Source organism: Orycteropus afer, unplaced genomic scaffold (assembly GCF_000298275.1).
Source record: "Orycteropus afer afer isolate SDZICR_OR568_19922 unplaced genomic scaffold, OryAfe1.0 scaffold00250, whole genome shotgun sequence".
NCBI lineage: Eukaryota > Metazoa > Chordata > Mammalia > Tubulidentata > Orycteropodidae > Orycteropus > Orycteropus afer.
Genome location: NW_006921837.1, coordinates 4,252,770 through 4,275,624, shown reverse-complemented (window position 1 = coordinate 4,275,624; position 22,855 = coordinate 4,252,770). Strand labels below are relative to the sequence as shown.

The following is a 22,855-nucleotide window of genomic DNA, read 5'->3' as shown; positions in this document are numbered from 1 at the left end:
TTCCAGACTAAGATGGATTAGGAAGAAAGGCCTGGCTATCTAATTCTGAAAATCAGCCGTTGGAAGCCCTGTGGATCACAACAGTCCAATTCCATTACACAAAGGATTGCCATGTGTCAGGGGCCGACTCAAAGGCAGCTAACAACAACACGATCAGGCAGCTTTGTATCAGCCTGGATAACTCCAGTCTCCTTGACAGCTATGACTCCGTAGCATTTTTCTTAACACCAGCGGCACCCCCTGTTCTTGTGTGGCCCCTCCACCCATCCTGATTTATGCCGTAAACTGTCTCAGTTTACCTCTGACATGGGTGTTTGATTTTAACTTTGGCTTTCATTTTCAATATTGGAATTATTTTATGCCTAAGCACTTGGCTGCTAACCAGAAGGTTGGCGATTCAAATCTACCAGCAATTCCATGGGAGAAAGATGTGGCAGTCGGCTTCCATAAAGATTCACAGCCTTGGAAGTTCTTTGGGGAAGTTCCACTCTGTCTCATAGGGTCACTGTGAATTAGAATCCACTCAACCACAAGGAGTTGTTTTGTTTTTGTTTTTGAAGTCAGGCCCAGCTACAGACTCCTCTGTTGAAGATGGGGGGAAAAGTTCTTTTCTAGTAACTTGTGAAAGTTGAGGCCAAAGTTCTCACCTTTGCAAATAATTACTCCCCACCCCCTTGCCTCTCCTTTATAATTTTACAAGTTAAGACAAAAGAGGAAATAGAATATTTTGAATTTCAGCAAAATACTTAGTAAATGAAACACACCCTATATTCAAATCTAGTTAAACGAGTTATGGCTCTGAATATGGGTGGAAAACGCCCAAGGGAATTGTATTGTGCACCAGCGGCTCCTCTCATGGACAGTGTACAGGAAGCTCCTCTCAAGGACAGGGTACAGCGAAGGTTAATAACAGTGTCCATGTAAACAGTGTTCATGTGTGGAATGTGCTGATTCAGTGAAACACACCTTTGTTTGGTGTGGCCCCTCCTCACTGGCTCCAGAGGCTGGCTGACTTGCTCTGGGAAGGTAACCTTGGTCAGGGGTTCAGGCCCCATACATCTTGGGGTCCAGCTCCCTTCTCCTAACTCACTGAGCACTGAAGAAGCCTCTTTGCTTCACAGTGCAGAAAAATGCACACCCTAAGCCCTTGTTCATGTGTCCCCCTCTATCCCTGGGCCCCATTCCTGTCTCTTGATAAAGATGGCTTTTCTCGTGCAAACCACTAGGAAGCCATTCTCACTGGGTCTGCACGTGTGACTTTCTGACCTTTTCCTGTAATTGTTGCTTCTTGGTCGAAGGGGATGCCAATGTTCAGATTGCCAGTATCTCAGAGGAGTTGGCCAAGAAGACCGAAGATGCTGCCCGCCAGCAGGAAGAGATCACACATCTGTTGTCACAAATCGTGGATCTGCAAAAGAAGGCAAAAGCTGTAAGACTTTGAGGTTTCCTAAACTGAGGCAACAATGGCTATTCTGGAGTTTGGGAAGGGGCATTTACCATAGAAGACTGTGCCCTTTGATTTATATTTTTAGACGTTTGTGCTGTCCCTTTGAAGAAAAAACCTAGTGCATTCAATAGAATGAAACTGATTGCCCTGAATTGGCCAGAGGTCATATTTATCACCACTCCTTTCATAAGAATAGGAGCTCTGGTGGCATAGTGCCTAAGGCATTTGACTGCTAACCAGAAGACTGGTAGTTCAAACCCACCAGCCACTCCTTGGAAGGAAGATTGGACAATCTACTTCCATAGTGCTACTGCCTCAGAAATGTAAGGAGGGGTCACTATGAGTCGGATCCAACTCAATGGCAGTAACTCTATTTTTTTTTTATTTGGTTTTTATAAGAGTAATCTGAAAATTAGTACAGTTCATTAAGAACCATGTTGTAAATATGGAGTCTGGCAACCATCTACTTGCGTATCCTATCTCACACAGTAGTGCTTAGTATGTTACAGCCGAACAACATCCCTTTAGATTCAAGGTGAAGCAGCAAAAAGTTAGGTCTTTGTTATAGTTGTGAGTTGCTGCTTCCAGAGAGCAGCTCTTGCTTTAGACACGTATAGGTGGCCTATAGAGAATGAGTATGGATTTAGGAAAGATGTTTCCTTCAAAATTATCAAGAAGATGAAATTTTACTCCAGTGTAAGATAAAAAGTGTTACTGTGGGAATGGGCTTAGATCATAATGAATCAGGCATTTTGAAGGAGGAGCTGACTTGTATCTGCCTCATTTTAGTGTGCAGTGGAGAATGAAGAACTCGTCCAGCACCTGGGGGCTGCTAAGGATGCCCAGCGGCAGCTCACAGCTGAGGTCAGTGTTTCGCCCTCATTTCCTCGGGGCCTTGGAGTCAGCTGAGGCTTATCAGCCTCCCTCTGACAAGCTTTGGTCATGTCCTTCTTAACAACCACACAGCCATGTTTTTGTATTTAATTTCATTTTTATGCATAAGGTAGCTCCCAGTCGTACCTTGACTCTATGCCTGCTGACTCTGTTGTAACACAGTTGTGAGCTCTTGAAGAGCCCAGAGTCTACACCAGCCCAGAGTGTCTTCTGTACTGGTACCTGATATATCTTCAAATAAGTGAAGCACAGGACAGACCACATTCAAAGAAGTGGCTTGAAATGGTGCATTTAATATTTGCTTTCTCTTTCTTTTAAAGTTGCTTTATCTCAGTTGCCCGTTGTTAGTACTTAGGGCTATTTCTGACACTGTAAGCTTGCCCTAAAGGGGGCAGTGGTAGTTCAGAGATAGTATGCTTATCACCCATGCAGGACACCTGGTTTGATTCTCAAACAATGCCCTCAGGTGCAGAGAGAGAGAGAGAGAGAGACACCCCCATCTATCAGTGGAGGCTTGTGTGTTGCTCTGATGCTGAACAGGTTTCAGCAGAGCTTCTAGACTAAGACCAGCAAGAAAGGCTTGGTGATCTACTTCTGAAAATCAGCCATTGAAAACCCTGTGGATCACAGCAGTCTGGTCCGCAGCCAGTCATGGAGATGACACAGGACCGGCAGGCAGCGTTTCAGTCCGTTCTGCACGGAGTCACAATGAGTTGGGGGCCAACTCGATGGCAACAAACAACAACAAGCTTGCCCCAAATAAAGGACAAATCAAGGGCTTGAGAACCCTGATATTTGGCCCCAGGTCTACAGGGTGGTGGCTCCACAGGTTGCCTGGGACTCTGTTAGAGTGTACTATTCTGGCTCGTGGGGTAGGTGCATGTGTGCTCACCTGAGTGCCAGGGATCCTGACTATCTGCGTCTCTCCTGCAGTTGCGTGAGCTTGAGGACAAGTATGCAGAGTGCATGGAAATGCTTCATGAGGCGCAGGAGGAGCTGAAGAACCTCCGGAACAAAACCATGCCAAACACCACGTCCCGGCGCTACCACTCTCTCGGCCTGTTTCCTATGGTGAGCTGGGTGGTGGCCCATGTGTCCTTCCTAACACCCCTCTGCCTGTTCTGAAGGAGTGGGGGTCCTCTCAGTAGGAGGATGAGGTCAGGTGTGCTGACAAAGTGATTTCAGTCTTTATAGTTAGCTTCCCATTTTGCAGCTTGGATTTGGATCTGAATCAAGGGCATGGAGACTTGCTGGTGATTTCTTAACTCCTTAAGACAAATTGTTTATTTTACATCCCTCCAAATCTGTTTTCTTTTCTACTCTGCTCTTAAAAGATAAACTTCCTAGGAGTTTGAAAACCCTCAGATATTTAGAAGATGCTATTTGTACATTATTTTCTCTCACCTTATCAAACTGTGAGCCATCATGGCCTCACAAGTGTGTTTGTTCTCGAATGTTTAAATTGCTCATGCGCTTCTGTTGGCTCTTTCTATTCTTATTAATCATTCCTTTGGTGGCTTGCCATATCAGTAATCAGGAAAAATATTTCTCTCTCTGCCAGGGTGGCATTTTAATTTTTAAATTATTCTTTCCCCATAGTCTGATTTATTTAGCCCTGACCTGATTTGTTTCAAGTTTGGACTTTGGGGAATATGGTTGAGAAGGGAGTTTTCTAGGTTAATGTCTCCCTGGAGGAGTTGGATGGAGTCCCTGTGTGGTGTAAATGGTTAACATGTTCGGCTGCTAACCAAAAAGTTGGCAGTTTGAGTCCACCCAGAGGCACCTCAGAAGAAAGACCTGGTGATTTACGTCTGAAAGTCAGCTGTGGAAAATTCTGGGGAGCACAGTTCTGCTCTGACAAACATGGGGTCACCATAAGGTAGAATTAACTTGATGGCAAACTGGTTTGGTGTTTGCTTCTTGGTAGGAGTTGGAAAGCACAGGGCTGTGGCCTTTGACTAGCCATTTGCCTATAACATTCAGTGACTTTAGACTCCTTTTCTATTGTTTGATGAAATAGTAAATTCTCCCTGAGGAGAGAAAAGCTATGAAGAGAAACTCCATAAGCCAGATAGGAGCAAATGGCTGTGTAAATGTTTGAGAAATTCATTCCCTCTGAGTGTGGTCTTTCCTTGGGGCTCTTTTGCTTTGACCTTCCATAAATGTTCCCGTTCCTTAAAGTACAGGTCGACACTGTCCTCCCACTCCTTGCTGTGTAGGCTACTTCTTCTAAATCATGATCTCTTTTTCTTCTTTGCTTTTGTATAACAAAGGTGAAAACTAACACACACACATTTGCACTCTGTCTTCTCTTTCTCTCCCTTGTACTCACTCTCTCTTTTTGTAGAGAAACATAGTAAACTCTAAGGAGAGCTAAAAAGCAAGACAGACACCATAAATGGGTTTCCAAGGTACAGGGCAGTGATCCCAGGAATCCCAGTACTGCCCGCAGAGCATGGGCCGTGCCCTACTCCCTGCATTGTGAGCGCCCTGCACGCTGTTCCCAGACTACCCTGTGGAGCTCTGCCCACTCCTTGCCTTGGTTTCTTGGTTTCCTTTTTTTCTGGCTTCTCTTCTTGGTACAGTTTCTGGGCCACCTTGTTTCCTGTGCACCTAGGGTTCGTTCTCCTGTATTCCCTGCTTTCAGGACAAAGCTTGTTTTTTAGATAGGAGCTCTGGTGCCGTAGTGCCTAAGGCATTTGACTGCTAACCAGAAGGCTGGTGGTTCAAACCCACCAGCCACTCCTTGGAAAGAAGATGTGGCAATCTACTTCTGTAGTGGTACTACCTTGGAAACTCGAGGGGTTGCTATGAGTCGGATCCAACTCAACGGCGGTGAAGAAAAGTTGAACTGAAAGTCTGCATTTTACTTTCCTCTTGGAAGGTTTCTCAGCTTTTCATTTTTAGATGTAAAGCTTTCATTTACCTTTTTCTATAGCTGTTGGGTCCAATTTTTGAAGGTGGCTTTTTTTTTTTTAAATTTTTATTGTGATTTGGGTAGACGTTTGCAGAGCAAGTTCACTTTCCATACAGCAGCACACATACGCTTTATCTCATGACATTGACTACAATTTACCCCAATGCAACAGCTCCCCTCCCACTTCCTCCCCATAGTTACCCTTCCATGCACTCCTGTAGCCCAAGCTGTCTCCCTGTGCGTACACAGCACTTCTATTCTCCCATGAGTGATCTCTCCAAGGAGTGTATCTACCTAATGTAAATGTTCAGCTCATATGCCTGTCTTTTGTTTGGCTGGAAGCCAAACCTTACAGATTACAGGTTCAGTTCCAGACCTGAAGGGCAGCTCAGGGCCGTAGTCTCAGGGATTCTACCAGGCTCTATCAGACCAGCAAATCTGGTCCTTTTTTTTTAATGATTTTGAGTTTTGTTCCACATTGTTCTTCCACTCTATCCAGGACCTCCTACATGGATCCCCCTCCGAACAGTTGACACTGGTAGTCAAGTACCATCTAGTTCTTCTGTTCTCATAGTCATATAGGCTGAGGATTGCTTGGTGTACCAGTCACTTGGATTAATTGTTTCCATGTGTCTTTGGTTTTCTTCATTCTTCTTTGCTCTTGATGAGGAGAGACCCATCGTATCTAGATGACTGCTTGCAAGCTTTAAGATCCCAGTCGCTACTCACCAAAGTGGGATGTGGAGCAATGCTTTTGTGTAGTGTGTTATGCCAATTGAGCTTGATGTCCCCTGCAACTATGGTCCCAAGCCCACAGGTCCAACTATTCACTCCCTCTGGGTGGCTGGCTGTGGCCAAGAAGTGACCACAGCCTTGCCCCTTGTCAGCTCTGCTATATATCTGGGAATTCTTACAGAACATACAAATACACTTGTAGAAACATTGTCTGCCAACCCTATACATGGTCTTGGGCACACTCCCCCTTCCATAGACATACCTAATAGTTCAGCCTGTCCACCCATCTATTCACCTGCATATCAATGTTTGCTTTCACTGATAGCGCAGTACTGTATGTGCAAAAGGGTTCATCTTTGTTGTCTGTACCTCTCTATGTCTTCCTCTTCCTCATTGAAGGTGGCTGTTTTTAAAGTGTGTCATGCATCAAAGTTATTTAAAACAACCTGAAGATTATACGATGCCTGTGTTTCTGGAGCAAAAGGCCCAGATCTGACTCTTTTGCTCCCAGCCCTTCTAACTGCTAAATAATGAGTAGGAATTTCTACTCATATTTGTTCCCAATTCTCTTGTCTTTGGGCAGGAATTCTTAGTCTTGGATCCACAGACAGAATTTAGGGGTCTGTGAACTTTGAGGGAAAATGATATTTTTATTTTCATTAACCTCTAACTGTATTCAGTATTTTCTTCCATTGTGAACATAGGCATCAAGCCACAGTGATGTTAGCACTGCCCATGGCTTTGTCACCAGTGGAAATGATAGGTTTTTTCGTAGCACATTACAGTGGTTACAGATGCCTCCAAATCCCACTTATGCTTTAAAATTATAGTAATTACTAGACCTAAAGCCATATCTGTATGTATTACTATATTACAAAAGTTATTTTTAATGTTTTAGTAACTAGTTGCTCTCATAGAGAGAGAAAACCCACTCAGGCCATGAAAATGAAATTAAGAGGATTTATTCAGAGATTTGGGGAGCTCTGGTGGTGTAGTGCCTAGGCATTTGACTGCTAACCAGAAGGTTGGCAGTTCAAACCCACCAGCCACTCCTAAGAAGGGAGGTTGGGCAATCTACTTCTATAGTGATACTGCCTCGGAAACCCAAGGAAGGGTCGCTATGAGTCAGATCTGACTCGATGGCAGTGAGTTTGGTTTTTTTTATTCAGAGATTTTACATTCAGATGCAGGAAATCACCAGCCCATATAGATGAGAACTGATAACTTCCACTAACAATTTCTAGTGAAAAGTAGATCTTGCTTATGGAACAAAGAAATTATAATACAGTATTTGATTGGTTAGTCTTTGATTGATGTCACAAGGAGGGTGAGTTAGAGAATAAGCTTGTATTGGATAATGGGATATAGGAAATCAGTGATTTATTTCAGGAACTAACTACAGAGCTTTTGATTCTTACTCAAATAACTTTCAAGTGGAATCATAAAACATCACTGATGGAGGTTTACACAACTTTAACCAATATCTCAGGAGTAGGTGAAAACTCTTGGTATCAGGATTTCATTTCTCTGACACAACTTGTTAAACAAAACTTTAAGGAGTCTAGGAAGCTTTAGATAAGGCCAGCTCTAAAGCAATTCTCTTTTACACACCTTTGTCATAAAGAAATATTTCTTTGACCCATTTTATACAAAAGACACCTGTGTCAAGATTACCTTCCATAGAGTGTATTTCCTTTTACATCCTGGCTTCACTATAGAGACATCACTTCTTAGTTTTACCGCTTCCAATAATGAACACAGCAGCTAACAGGAGCTTGTAGAGGGAAACTGACTTTTCAGCTGAACAAACAGATTCCCAGGCTGGCAAATCCATAGAAAACAGTTTAATTCAGCGAGAACTGAGTGAAATTCAATCATTCAGCTTTGGTAAAAAAAAGGCTTTATGAATTTCTCCTTTACATTGCATATGTTGTTGTTATTGTTAGGTGCCATCAAGTCAGTTTTGACCCATAGCAACCCTATGTACAACAGAACAAAATATTGGCTGGTCTCATACTGTCCTCACAGTCCTTGCCATGCTTGAGCCCATTGTTGCAGCCACCGTGCCAGTCCATCACTTTCAGGGTCTTCCTCTTTTCCACTGACCCTCTACTAAGCATACTGTCCTTCTCTAGGAACTGGAACTTTCTGATCACATGTCCAAAATACTAGAGGCAAAGTCTGGTCATCCTAGTTTCTAAGGAGCATTCTAGGAGCTCTGGTGGTGCAGTGCCAAAGGCATTTGACCCCTAACCAGAAGGCTGTTGGTTCAAACCCACCAGCCACTCCTCGGTAGGAAGACTGGGCAATCTATTTCCATAGAGATACTGCTTCAGAAACCCAAGGAGAGCTGGCTATGAGTTGGATCCGACTCCACAGTAGTGAGTTTGATTTTTTTTTTTTTTTTTTATAGAGAGCATTCTGTCAGTACTTCTAAGATTTGTTTGTTCTTCTGACAGTCCATGGTATATTCATTATTCTTTGCCAGCACCATACTTCAAAGGCAACAATTCTTCAGTCTTTATTCATTGTCCAGCTTTCACATGCATATGAGACAATTGAAAATACCGTAGCATGGGTCGGCACACCTTAGTCTTCAAAGGGACATCTTTGCTCTTTGACACTTTCAAGAGATCTTTTGTAGTAGATTGGCCCATTGCGAAACCACATCTGATTTCTTGACTGCTGCTTCCATGGACATTGATTATGGATCCACATAAAATGAAATCCCTGACAACTTCAGTATTTTCTCATTTTATTCATTTAAAAATATTATTCTTAGAAGGGGCTCCCTGGCTTCCCTGCAATGGCAGATGGGAATCATGGCCCAAAACACTCACAGATCCTGGCTTGGACTTAATTTCAGGATAGCTTTGAATTAGTAGTTTGATTTCATTTCTCTTAAGTTGTGTAAAGGCCCCTTCCTCCCTGCTTTGATCATACAGGACTCTGAATGTGAATTATATGGTGCATGATAGTATTAAGAAAAATGAGCTGGCTTAAACAAATGTCAAACTCACCTAGGGAAGCCCTTTACCATAGGGGTTAAGTTTAATGACAATCTGTAGTTAATAATTATTAAGTACAATTATTTGTGAAAAACAATTGAAAAAAATAACACCAGAAACCCATTAAGCCCTTAATTGGTCCAGTTTCCTTCTAGGCTTCTAGGAATCTCTCCACTTGATCCCAGCCTGGTGTGCTGTGGGGCCCTCAGGGATAGGAGCTCTGGAGCCCCATAAGCTTCCTAAGAGAAAGCCAGCAGGCAAGGGTAGCTATTTAAATTAATATAAATGAAATACAATTAAGAATTCAGTTTCTCAGTTATACTGGCCTCATTTCAATAGCTGTCTGAGGCTATTGTTGTTAGGTTCCTTTGAATAGGTTCTGACTCCTAGTGACCCTTTGTACAATAGAACTAAACATTGCCAGTCCTGCACCATCCTCAGAATCCTTGCTATGCTTGAGCTCACCGTTGCAGCCACTGTGTCAGTCCATCTAGTTGAGGGTCTTACCCTTTTTCACTGACCTTCTGCTTTACCAAGCATGGTATCTTTCTCCAGGGACTGGCCCCTTCTAACAACATGCCCAAAGGTGCAAGAGTCAGCCTGGACATTTTCACTTCTAAGGAGTATTCTGGCTGTACTACCTCCAAGACAGATTTATTTGTTCTTCTGGCAGTCCATGGTATTTTCAGTATTCTTCACCAGTACCACAATTCTAATACATCAATTCTTCTGTGGTCTTCCTTTTTCATTGTCCAGTTCTGACTGAGGCTAGAGGTTTTCATATTAGATAGCACAGATTGAGACCATTTCCCTCATCTCTGGAAGTTCTGTTGGTTAGCACTGATTCAGCCCTTCCTCTTAGCTTGAACTTTTGCCTACATGGTTGTCCTCCTCTGAGGCCTCAGTGAGTGCTTCTCTGCACACACTTGGGCCTTTTGACATCTACCTGCCTTAGTGTAAAGGATTTTCCATTAGGCTCCACCTCATACAGTGAGAATGGGCAAGTAGCACCGGAAGGGACACCCTTTAGGCAGCCGTGCTGGCTGTCTCTAGGCCAGAACCCTGGGTGAGTGGCAAGAGGAGGCAGCAGACCCTGGAGACTGGGAGGACGGTAGCTCAGTGAGGCTCTGTGTAGGCCGCCATGTTGTCTCTAAATGTTCATAAGCTTTGGAACCGTTTGAAAATTAACCTATTTGTGTCATGCTGAACAGCCTTCCCTCCACTTATCCCCCCCCCCAAAAAAAAAAGTTTTACTTATCCCCTTGTTGTAAGGAGCCCTGGTGATACAAAAGTTAAAGAGTTCAGCTGCTAACTGAAAGGTCACCCGCTGCTCTGCAGGAGAAAAACCTTGGTGATCTGCTCTCATAAAGATTCTGAAACTCTGCTATCAAGTCAATTCCAACTCATAGTGACACTATAGGGCAGAGTAGAAGTGCCCTACAGGGTTTCCAAGGCTATAATCTCCCCCCAACCAGTTGTGATTTGGGTGTAAATTTACAAAGTTTTACCCTCAACAGTTCATACACATTGGTTTCATGGCACCAGTTATAAGCACAACAATAAACAGACAGGTCTCCCATCTCCTCCTCCTGACTACCCTTTCCCTGCGTCCTTCCTATCTATGCATTCCTGTCTGTCCAGCCTCACTTCTGTGCAACTGCTGCCCTTCTACTCTCTCATGATTGATTGATCTAAGGGGTGCATCTCCCTAGAGCAGATGATCTGCTCCTATGCCTTTCAACTGCTTGGCTGAGAGCCAATCCGTGGAAGAGTCCGTTTCCAGGCCTGAAGGATAAGTGGGACCATAGTCTTGGGGTTTTACCAGTCTCTATACGACCAGTAGCCTGGTCATTTTTATGATTTTGAGTTTCGTTCCACATTTTTCCTTTCACTCTATCTGGGACCTCCAATGTTGATCCCTTTCCGAGTGGCTGGCATAGGTAGCCGAGATCATCTCGTTCTTCTGGTCTCAGGGGTGTGAAGGCTGAGGTTCCTGTGATACATCAGGCCTTTGGACTAATTGGTTCCATATTATTTTGATTTTTTTTTTACTCTTCTATGCTCCAGATGAGGGAAGACCAATAGTTGCATCTTAGGTGGCCACTCCAAAGCTTTTAAGACCCAGGTGGTATTCACCAAAGTAGGAAAGATTTTTATGTATTGTGTTGTCCCCATTGAGCTTGAGTCCCCCAAGACGATGGTCCTGAGCTCACAGGCCCAGTACTCACTTCTTCAAGGTGCTTGGTTATCACTGAGAAGCTACTCCAGCCTTGTCCCCTGCTAGTTCTATAATGTATGTGGATATTTCTGTAGTACAAATACACTTGTAAGAATATCATCAACCAAGTCTATCTGTGATCATGGGTATATTCCCATTCACCAAGGCTTTAATCTTTATGGAAGCAGAGTGCCACATCTTTCTCTCATAGAGCACCTTGGGGTTTTGAACCATGGACTATTTGGTTTGTAGCTGAGCATTTACACATTGTGCTACCAGGGCTCCTTCTATAAAGATTATAATCTCAGAAACCCCATGAGGGGAAATTCTACTGTCATATAGCATTGCCATGAGTCATAATTGAATCGATGGCACCTAACAGCAATCCCTTCATGAAGTGGCAGCTCTGTTTGACCAAGGGAAAGAAGGATTTGCTTTCAGACCCTCAGCTGCATGTAGCAAAGAGGCTTACCACTCAGCACCCCTTGGTGTTTTTTGTGGACCTGCTCTGGGGATTGACACACGGAAGATGCTATTAACCTGGAAGGAAGTCTGTGGGCCTCAGTATTCTGGTTTAGGGATCTGTGGTTAGCCTGGCTGGGAGGCCTCTGTTTCAGTAATGGAGAATTTGAATGGCTGCTCATTTGATGTGTGTCTTCTGGCTTTTACCAGGATTCCTTGGCAGCAGAGATTGAGGGCACGATGCGCAAGGAGCTGCAGTTGGAAGAGCCCGAGTCTCCAGACGTCACGTACGGCCCCTCAGCTTTCATTTCTGAGCTTCCCAAAGAACAACTTGTGACCTATAGTGATCAAGACTAGTGATGTTCGGGCCTCAGACACCAACAGTGATGACTGTGGTCCTTCCCTGTCTGATAAGGACTTAAGACACCCTTAGCTCTCTAAGCATTAGCTTTTAAAGATTTATGATGAAGTTCTAGGAAGTTGGAGAGGGAGAGAGAGATGCGTTTCCTGTTTCTCTCACAAGCCACATCTTGATACGGCCATTCCTATCTCTTCTTTCATGAAAAGTATTACTGTTGTATTTTTGACATCCATTAGGAAAAGAAAAATAGCAATGCAGCATGAGTTGCAGCAATACTTCCGTTTCCCTTTGGGGTATACCCAGGGATATGATGGCTTCTGCTGTCTCCCTTCCTAACTTCAGATCTTGTACTTGACCTGCACCAAGGTGTTGCAAGGAACCTGTGGACCCAATTGCACCATATTTTCTCTGTACCCAAGTGTCACAGGTGGAACTTAAATGGGATCATAGGAGTGGAAAATGCCCGTGAGCCTCCATACACATGTAAAGTCCCAGAAGGAAGCAGCCATTCTAGAAATGTGCCTGCCTTTTTCTCCTTAAAGAGAAGGGTAACAGATCACTTCAAAGTGTGGTTCTGCCTTTAGAAATGACTAATTTTGTGTTTATCATCTCATTATACAAGTTTAAGACTAATTTTAAGCCTTGTTTCTTTTTACATGAATAGTCAACAAACGTTTATTCTACAGTTGTTTATTGAGAACCTGCTATGTATGCTGAACAGTGAATACAATAGAAAATCATTTCTGCCCTTATGGAGTTTACATTCTAGTTAATATCATAAAACAGCACTAGCTGGATTTAAGGAGCCCTGATAGTGCAGTGGTTAAGTGCTTGGCTGCAAAGTAAAAGGTTGGTGGTTGAACCCACCCAGCAGCTCCATGAGAGAAAGACCTAGCAATCTCCCATAAGATTACAGCCTAGGAAACCCTATGGGCCAGTTCTACTCCGACATATAGGGTTGCTAAGTTGAAATTGAATTGACAACACCTAACAACAATAGGAGCTCTGGTAGCATAGTGCCTAAGGCACTTGACTGCTAACCAGAAGGCTGGAGGTTCAAACCCACCAGCCACTCCTCGGAAGAAAGGTTGGGCTATCTACTTCTGTAGTGATACTGCCTCAGAAACCCAAGGAAGGGTCGCTATGAGATGGATCCGACTCGATGGCACATAGCAACAACAATAGTAACAGCTAAAGGTGAAGTAAATATGTAAGCATTTTTATTTGTAAGTCAAACTTTAGGGAACTGAAAAGAAATATTACTGTTGATAGCATCACCTTTACGACACAACCACATATTAGAGCCCTGACTTCAGTGGGCACTGAGTTCCTCAAATCTTACATTGTAGAGGAGGCAACTGACACCCTCAGAAACAAGTGAAAGGTATCAGAAAGCTGGTGCTTGGGGGGGGGCGGTTTCCTTGTGGGCCAGGTGCCTCTTTGGCTCCTCAGTTGACCATTTGTGGAGAGTTTAACAATGAGGTCATGCCTACATTGGCTTATTTATGGATTTTGTTCTTCTTAGTCACCAGAAGCGTGTCTTTGAGACGGTGAGAAACATCAACCAAGTCGTCAAGCAGAGGTCTCTGACCCCTTCCCCCATGAACATCCCTGGCTCCAACCAGTCCTCAGCCATGAACTCCCTCCTGTCCAGCTGCGTCAGCACCCCCAGGTCCAGCTTCTATGGCAGCGATGTCAGCAACGTTGTCCTCGACAATAAGACCAACAGCATCATCCTTGAAACAGAATCATCCAACCTGGGGTATGTGAGCAAGAGTTTTTATTTTTTTTGTGAGAAGGCATATGTGTTGGATCATAGACACAGTAATCACAAAAGGGAGGTTGACAATAGTTGCCTGAAAAATACAGACCTTATAGTTCTCAAATCTGTTTCACTAATTCACCAAGCTTATGTTTATCTTTGATAGTGATCTTTTAAATAGTTTAAAGAAGTAGAACAAGACAACATGTATGGAGTTCCTTGGGGAGCACAAACATTTAATGTGGTCAGCTGCTAACTGGAAGGTTGGCAGTTCGAGTCCACCCAGAGATGCCTTAGAAGAAAGGCCTGGCGATCTACTTCTAAAAAATCTGCCATTGAAAACCCTGTGGATCACAGTTCTGCTGTGACACACACGGGGTTGCCAGCAGTTGGCACAGACTTTATAGCAACTGGTGGTGGTGAATAAAATGACAGCGGAAAATCTGCTTTTCAGTAAAACGCTGACAGGGAAGTTAATGAGTATTTTTCCCATTAGTCTTCACTGCTATGCTACAGAATAGACATTGGTTTTGTGAACCCCTTTGTAGCTAGGTGATCTGGTAGCATAGTGCCTAAGGCACTTGACTGCCAACCAGAAGGCTGGCAGTTCAAACCCACCAGCCACTTCTCGGAAGGAAGATTGGGCAATCTATTTCCATAGTGATACAGCCTCGGAAACTCAAGGAGGGGTCGCTATGAGTCATATCTGACTCCACGGCAGTGAGTTTGGTTTTTTTGGTTTTTGTAGTACGGATGTTTGAAAGGCTAATGAGAACTCAGGCTCTCTGTCTCTTGACTAGAATCTGGTTTGCTTCAGAAGGTAAGGTGCAGAGAGCCAGGGGGGCAAGCGTCTGTGATATCCTGCCTCCCAGAAGTGGTCATTTCTGGTCATCCTGAAGCCCTGCAGAACCTGCCCCATCTCCCATTCCCCTCAACCCATTGTCTACTCCTTGCACTATTTTCCTCAGACTTAATGATGTCAGTTCTTCTGGACTGATGGGTTTGTTGAGATCTGAGCTCCTTTAATTCAAAACAAAAGTGCTTGTTGAGCCTACTGCCCTTGTGGTAACACCCGGAATTGCAGCTGGAAGATTTCTTCCTAGAGGTTCACAAGGGCAGTGTGCTTAGGGTCTGAATTTTATTTAGTATCTGCAAATTCTCGTTACACCTGAATGCTCCCTCCCACTGAAAAAATTTCTACAAAGAAAAGTCATTCTTCTGGGCATGCATCTTTTCTGATTTTTGCCTAAATTTTATAGGCTTATCTTAGGTTCCTTAGAAAATCCTGTAGCTGCCATAAAGCTTCCATAAAAAGTTTACATTCACAAGTCAGCCCTTCACCACCCTTAGTGCCCCTGTTGTCTTACCCTAACCCTCATTTCCCCTTCTTCTAGAAATGAGGACCGGAATAAGAAGCCGGGGACGCCAGGCACCCCTGGCTCCCACGACCTGGAGACTGCGCTGAGACGGCTATCCCTCCGCCGGGAAAACTACCTCTCAGAGAGGCGGTTCTTTGAGGAGGAGCAGGAGCGGAAGCTCAGGGAGCTGGCGGAGAAGGGCGAGCTGCTCAGCGGCTCCCTCACGCCCACGGAGAGCATCATGTCCCTTGGCACACACTCCCGCTTCTCCGAGTTCACTGGCTTCTCTGGCATGTCCTTTAGCAGCCGCTCCTACCTACCTGAGAAACTCCAGATCGTGAAGCCGCTGGAAGGTGATCACAAGGGGCCTCGGCCCCTCTCTGTCCTCCTCGGCGACTCCCTGTGGGCCCTGATCCACCACCGCAAAGCAGGGAACCCCTGTAACACCTACTCCTTTTTCTTCAGAGATAGCCACCCACGCTGCTGGTTTGAGTTCCTCTGAGGATAGCTTGCACTTGACCCGGCTCCCTCTGGGTTGCAGGTTTGAAAACTGCACACAAGTACAATAGAGGGTAACCTCAGCCGCACTGAACCAGAGAAAAGAATGTGTATGCTGGCTTGCTGGTTTTATTTCTTTTGTGTTAAGAACCTTAGCAGGAACAGTCTTTTAGAGAGACAGAGGCAGTGCTAACATTCTGGGAAATTAAATCAGTCATGCCTAGGGGTCTGAGGAGTGGAGAGAGTAAATGCTTTAACTTCTCTGAAATTTTGGTGTCAGGGAGCTGGGGTGCAAAGCAAATTCTGTAGTCACTTTTTCAGTGACCACAGGAAAGTGCTCTGTCCGCTGGTGAGTCTGGCTTGATCCTCACATGCAGAGACTGTGGCTTTCTTGAGGTACAGTGTTCTGAGGTAGGCTCTTGGACATCTGTGATTTGGGGGCCAGGAGTTTTGTACCTCCTTAAGCCAGCCTTTCCCAGGGGCAGTTCACTTCTTTAGTATCAGAAACACCCCAGCTGGTTAAACTAAAACTAACAGCAAAACTCACTTTTTTTTTTTTTGGCTTTTTGCTTTAGACAGCAGAGAATATCTTCCCTTTACCTGCCACTATCCCAGACTCCTAAGTGAACAGTTAGCAGTTCAAACCCATCCAGAGGCACTTCAGAAGAGAGGCCTGGCAATCTGCTTCTAAAAGGTCACAGCCATTGTGACCAAGCATATTGCAGGGAATGAGTTTATTAGATGTTTTTAAATTTGTTTTTGCCAATTTATCTCTTTCAATTTTGTGATTTAGGCAGTAGTATTTTTGTGAATAAGAAGAAATCCCAGTAGATTTCCAAGATGAGTTTCATCAACAGTATCTTGCTCCCCAGGGGGCTAAATCATTACCATTAAAAAGTGCGCACAGTGGCGCACAGTTCTACTCTGACACACATGGGGTTGCCAGGAGTTGGAATTGACTTGACGGCAACTTGTTTTTTTTGTTTAACCCTGCCAAAGTGCCACTGGTATTTGCATTTTCAGTCTTTTCTCCTCTAGTTCAGAAGAGCCCATGTGAGTTTATGAGAAAATATTTTTGATTCTGCATTACAGTTCTGACACAAAGCCATGTCAGAGTTCTTACAAAGCAGTGTTTCCCAACCTTTAAAAAAAAAAATGATTGCCTCCTCTCCACCCACCTAAGGAGCATTTTTAGACATTTTTCCTAAACGCCACTCCCATGAATTTTAATACCACAGATATACTACTTACAGATACATGTGTCTGTGCTTTATACATAAAAAGAATATGGTTATTTCCATTCCCCACCCAAGAATAAGTTTTTGGCCCCGTGGGGCAATAACTCCCTTGTTGAGAAGGCATGCTTCAGGGTGAGGCCATGCTTGTTAAAGTTTCCCAATGCCTCGTTGAGTCCCTTAATCTCCAGAGGAAGGAAGAGGGAGGATTAGCCTTCTGCATTCATGATTGTTTTTCAGTTGTATAATTTAGGTCCTTCTTACTTTTCAGAAAAGGGCGTCTCAGTCTTTTTTTAATTTGTTTATTCAGTTGTAAGCTTTGCGATTGTTTTCTGATCCACAATTATGTCTGTTTTTCTTTCAATAAAATTTTCCATTTCTGCAATTTTACTTTCTGCCTTTCTTTTTTTTTCCTCTTTTGTTTCTCAAAGATCATTGCAATTTATCATCTCTCTTGTCTGCTTTCTTTTGACTCTGTTTTGTTAGATCCTGTAAGAATATGTTTTTGGATTCATTTTCCAAGCATATTGCAGGGAATGAGTTTATTAGATGTTTTTAAATTTGTTTTTGCCAATTTATCTCTTTCAATTTTGTGATTTAGGCAGTAGTATTTTTGTGAATAAGAAGAAATCCCAGTAGATTTCCAAGATGAGTTTCATCAACAGTATCTTGCTCCCCAGGGGGCTAAATCATTACCATTAAAAAGTCATGTCTTACCACTATAACCTATAAAGAATCCTCATGACATACTTCCCCTTAGCTCCATTTTATGGTTCTCTGACTTCTTAGATTTTTAAAATACAACCAGTATCTTCTCTCTTTTTCCCTTCCATAATTATTTTTTGTGTTACGGTGTTCAAGGTGGTAAGTTAGAGTGCTGACATAGATGTCTGTTTGACCCTGGGTTCTGTTCAGCTCTGTGATGTTGATGAAATTAACACACCTGAGCCCTGTTTTCTTTATTGTCAGATAGGGCTCACATCTGCCGCACAAGATTGTGGCAAGGCATAAATGTAATGATGTGTTTTGTATTGTTCCTGGCACCTAATAGGTGCTTATGAAAACACCAGCTCCCCACACTTGTCACTATTCCAGCTGCTCAGGTCTAAAAGGCTGCCTTACGACATTGAGACCTGTACCAGCCTTGTGCTGGGGCCACGTTATCACATCATCCTCCATTGGCTCACTAATATGCTGACAGACTGCCATGATCTCCAGCAGCCCAGGTAAATGTAGCTGATGTGAGGCCCCTGGAGAATGTTGGTTGAGATCACAGCAGACAGCCAAACTGTATCTTCTATCTATGCCTCCCTTACCTGTTTAATTAATCTAGCCATCTGCTTAATGATGTCAGCCAGCATGGCTGGGCTAGGTGTTTAAGAATGTAACACTCTTGTCTACCTTGCAAGTTTTAAGCAGGTGGAGAACAAACAAAACATTATAACTAGAAAGAGATACATCTATGTTAAAAAGTCTGAGACAAGCCACATTTCTTTTCCTGTATTTTGCTCTTCCTTTTTGGTTTATTATAACCAAGATAGAATTTCCAAGTAAACAAGTTAATATGTAATTAGGAAAAACTACAGTTCTAAATTTTGAAGCCCTGGAAGCTTCTCTGACTTAAATGGACTTGGTCAGTTGTAACGGTGGGTTGTGGAAGGACAGCAAACAATGGCCAAGGGGCAGAGATTGCAATTTCGTTCTCTTCTCTGTCCACACCCTTGTTTTGTACAACTTTATCTTGGTGCCAACTAGGAGCTCAAAGGTTCCTTTCTTTCTCCACCCTGTTGCCTAACCCCAGCAACATTTTTACATGTGTGGGAGGAGTGGATGGGTTTTGTGTTGAATTGGTCGTGGTGGGAGGGAGCTGATAGGAGAAAGATTCTCCCACTTGTGCTTGACAAGTAAGGAAGCCAGGCTGTGGAATGAGTTGGAGAAATGGGGGAGGGCATTTGATAGGAGAGAGACCACAAGGGCTCTGAATAAGAAGAGGTTCTATTTACTTTAAAAAAAAAAAAAAATTTATGGTTGTTGTTATTGAGAATATATATACAGCAAAACATGCACCAGTTCAACAGTTTCTACATGTGCAATTCAGTGACATTGATTGTATTCTACAAGTTGTTCAACCATTCTCACCCTCCTTTTCTGAGTTATTCCTCCCCCATTAACATAAAGTCACTGCCCCCTCAGGTTCCTGTCTAGCCTTTTGCATTGCTGTTGTCAATTTGATCGCATACAGATAGATTGTAAAATAGCACAGTGCTCAAGGCAGATGTTCTTTACTAGTTAAGCAAAATCATTATTAGGTTTTAAGAGGACTTCAGGGGATATTTTTGGTTTAAGGTTTAAATATTATCTCAGGGCAGTAGTTTCAGGGGTTCACTCAGCCTCCATGGCTCCAGAAAGTCTGGAGTCCATGAGAATTTGAAATTCTGTTCTGTACTTCTCCCTCTTGACCGGGTTTATCCTATCATATCTTTGACCAAACTGTTGGATAATCACAGCTGAGCACCATCCAGTTCTTCTGGCCTCATAGCAAAGCAGGCAGCTGTTAATGGAGGCAATTAGCCACACATTCTATTTGTGTAGGCTCTCTTGTATCAAAGGAAGGACTTCAGACCTGTAAGAGATAGGTAGCATTCCTACATGGCAGTTTAGGTAATGGTAGTGGAAGGAGGTGCGGTGTGAGACGTTTTGCTCAGGTGCCAGGCTTGGCTGATGCTCCAACCAGGAATGGAGATAGCTTGTGAGCCCCACAGCAAGACATAACTGAGTAACACAGTCAGATTGGAGGCTGCTTTCATCGGTAGTCTCTTCTGCAGAATAGAAAACACCTGTATGAGGATGAGAAAAGCTATTTTGATGTGCTATTGAGCTTATTTCTGAGACTAAAAATACATGAGTCTTCACTGTGAAGAGGCAGTGTATATGAGAAAGAGCATGAACACTGAAACCAGCCAGGACTGCAATTCCAGATCAGCCACTTTGCCTCCCTCTGCTCAGTTTCCTCATCTGTAAAATGGGAATAACAAGGTTGTCATGAAAATTAAATGAGTTAATATATGGAGGTCTCTCAGAAGAGTGTGAGGCACTTAGTAAGTGCTCGATACGGTTTGGCTAGTCTTATATGAGAAATGGATGCCCAGGGCTTGGGGTGAAAATTCAAGTACAATACATCTTTCAGCACAACCTTTCAGTTATAATCTCATTACATTTCTTTGGTTACACACTTTCAAGGAATGCATACTCCATGCATTTGTGTAGCTTCCTTAACTCCACACAGCATTTCTGAGTCTGTCCATGGGGTGGAAAATATGGGGGTGACCTGTTGAACAAACAGGGGTTCAAGGCCTCCAGGATTGTTGTCAGGGCCTGTGGTAGTTAAGTTTGTGTGTCAACTTGGCTGGGCCTTGTTGAGTGGCTGGGCAGCTGAATGTAGTATTCCCCATGATGAGACTGGTAATCAACTCCATGGTGGAATCTACTCTGAACAGCTGAGTAGCTGCCTTAGGGATGTGGTCTGCCTCCTGTTTATAAGGAGAAGACTTGGGGATAGTCTCTAACTTATGAGAGGATCGAACCCTGCCTGTAGTTGTGTCATTGTTCAGCAGCCTGCCATGCTCTGCCAACCTTAGGACTTTCAATGGACTTGAATTAATGGCCTTCTGTGTGGTTTGGTAACATCGGGACTGTGCCTTTTTACTTGTCAACTTTGGGCTTGTCAGTCTCAGCAGCTAGTAGCTGTCTGAGTAAAGAAAAGCTTCTAGCTTCAGTGGGCTGGGAGCAGGCGGCAGAGCAGAAGCCCAAGGTTGAGGGGCTTTCACCCAGCCCCTGGCACTTTGAACTCAGCCTCCTAACTAAAAGAATAAACTCCTGTTTGTTAAAGCCATCCCATTGGTGGTATTCCTGTCAGAGCGGCACTAGGTAACCAAAACAGGGCCCAAACTCCATCCTCGACAAATTCTTCCCTAGTGGATTGAAGATACCTGAAGCCCCTTCAGAAGGACAAGGAGATTCAGCACCTTCTTGACATTGTTCTTCACTTTATGGTGTCTGTTGTCTTTCTCTCTTTTTCTCCTCCAAAAGTAGAGGTGACATGCCTACATTGTATCTGAGGGTTTCTTGTCGTCTTTCTCAGGCCCATATGCTGGACATCCTGATGGCTTGTTTACAACGTCTCTCTGGGCTTTTCTTCACTCAGACAGCTACTGCTGAGACTGACAAGCCCAAACTTGACAAGGAATGTGCATGCTCAGCCAGTGAGCACGTGGCCTGGAGGCCTGGGAAGATGAAAAGCCCCATCAGGAGGCTATGTGTGTCACCTGGGCCCCAAACGTCTACTTGGAGGTTTGGGTGCTGGCCATGTGTGCAGCTGAAGGCCACCACAGCCTCTCACCTAACCTAGATTTTTGCCAGGCTGCTGATGTCCTCAACTGCTCTAAGATCTGTGGACTGGGGGGTGGGAGGTAAGCAGTATAGGGTAATTGAAAGGACCAGGTCTTGAGATCTGAACCCTGACTGCGCAGCTAACTAATTAAGTGACTTAACTTCAGGGTGCCTCAGTTTTCTTATCTGTAGAATTTGGGCAATGACACTCCATAGGACGGTTTTGAGGCATGAGTGATGTAATACATGTAAAGCAAACGGCCAGGTGGGCATGCCTCAATCACAGGGCAGCTTCCTAAGACAATGGTACTGCTCCACCCAGAGTTCAGGATCCCATGAAGTGGCTTCATCATGTCTGCAAAGCCCTGACCATGTACACGCCATGTTGGACGTGAGCTCTTTTTGAAGAGAGTCAATGGCGCCCTTCAGATTCTCAAAGGATCTGAAAGGTAAGAACCATAACTCTGGATCAGGGCTTCTCAACCCTGGCACTGTTGACATTTGGACCTGGATAATAATTTTATGTGCAAGATTGTTTTGTTCATTGTAGAATGTTAAGTAGCATCCTTGGCCTCTACCCAGGAGAAGCCAGTAGCTCCCAGCAAGTTGTGACAGCTGAAAATGTCTTCATACATTGTGAAATGTTTATTGTAGGGGGAGGGAGACAAAATCACCCCCAGTTGAGAGCCACTGCTCTGGAGGGATCTTACCTGGTGTGTGTGGCAGAGGGCCAATTGATGTGTCTTCTCTCATGTTCTGCATCACTGCCTTTTCTTTTTTCATTTGGAATGTTTTCTATTTATATAAAAGTAGATTCTGTTTAACTAGGTTACTGTTGTACCTGTGCACATTTATAGCTGAGATGGACCTCAAAGTGGGCTTTAGGAAATCTTTTAAACATGTGTTGGCACTGTGTAAACTGCTTTGATACTTTTTTAAAAGTAAATTTGAAATTTCCACATACAAAACCCTCTCACAACTGCCCAGGCTGACATTGTCTCTAAGAAGTTATTTTCCAGCATTGTTTGGAGTTGCTTATCTTGCCAGACACACTAGAGAGTCGGCAGCTCCTGATTGGCACAGGTTCTCTGTAGTGCCCTCCCATTGCTGGGTGACTCCCTGACCCACTGCCTACCTCCTCTTCTCTTTTCTCTTGACTGGTATCTCCTAGCATCCTTGGCTCCCCTTCCTGACACTCCCGAGTGCAGCATGGTAACTTGAGACATGATTCTTATCCACCAAACAGAGGTTGCCCTTGGTGACCCAGTGATAACTGTCTGGAAGGGCATTTGTGCCAGGAAGGCTCCTCTTTACTCCGATGACTGAGAGCCTCTCTAAAAAAAAAAGAATTCTCCTTGGAGTATAGAATTTTTATTTGTGCTGCTGTGTGAGTTTGGGCAGCTTTTTCTTTTCTTTTTAATTTTATTTTGATTTGGGTGAAGATTTACAGAGTAAATTCACTTTTCATACAGCAGTTCACATAATATACTTTGTCTCATGTCATTGACCAAAATTTACAATGCAACAGCTCCCCTCCCACTTCCTCCCCATAGTTACCTCTTCCCAGTGTC

At 43.8% G+C, this 22,855-nt stretch overlaps 1 protein-coding gene across 1 annotated transcript in view; it reads left to right on the top strand.

Moving 5' to 3' along the window:
* TRAK1 (trafficking kinesin protein 1) overlaps positions 1-22,855 on the top strand; it is a 176,220-nt gene that overhangs the window by 128,258 nt on the left and 25,107 nt on the right. The window contains exons 8-13 of the mRNA XM_007949695.2: positions 1,299-1,429; positions 2,237-2,311; positions 3,275-3,412; positions 11,892-11,968; positions 13,568-13,804; positions 15,199-15,515. Coding sequence (XP_007947886.1) covers positions 1,299-1,429; positions 2,237-2,311; positions 3,275-3,412; positions 11,892-11,968; positions 13,568-13,804; positions 15,199-15,515 — 975 coding nt within the window. The remainder of the gene's footprint in view (positions 1-1,298; positions 1,430-2,236; positions 2,312-3,274; positions 3,413-11,891; positions 11,969-13,567; positions 13,805-15,198; positions 15,516-22,855) is intronic.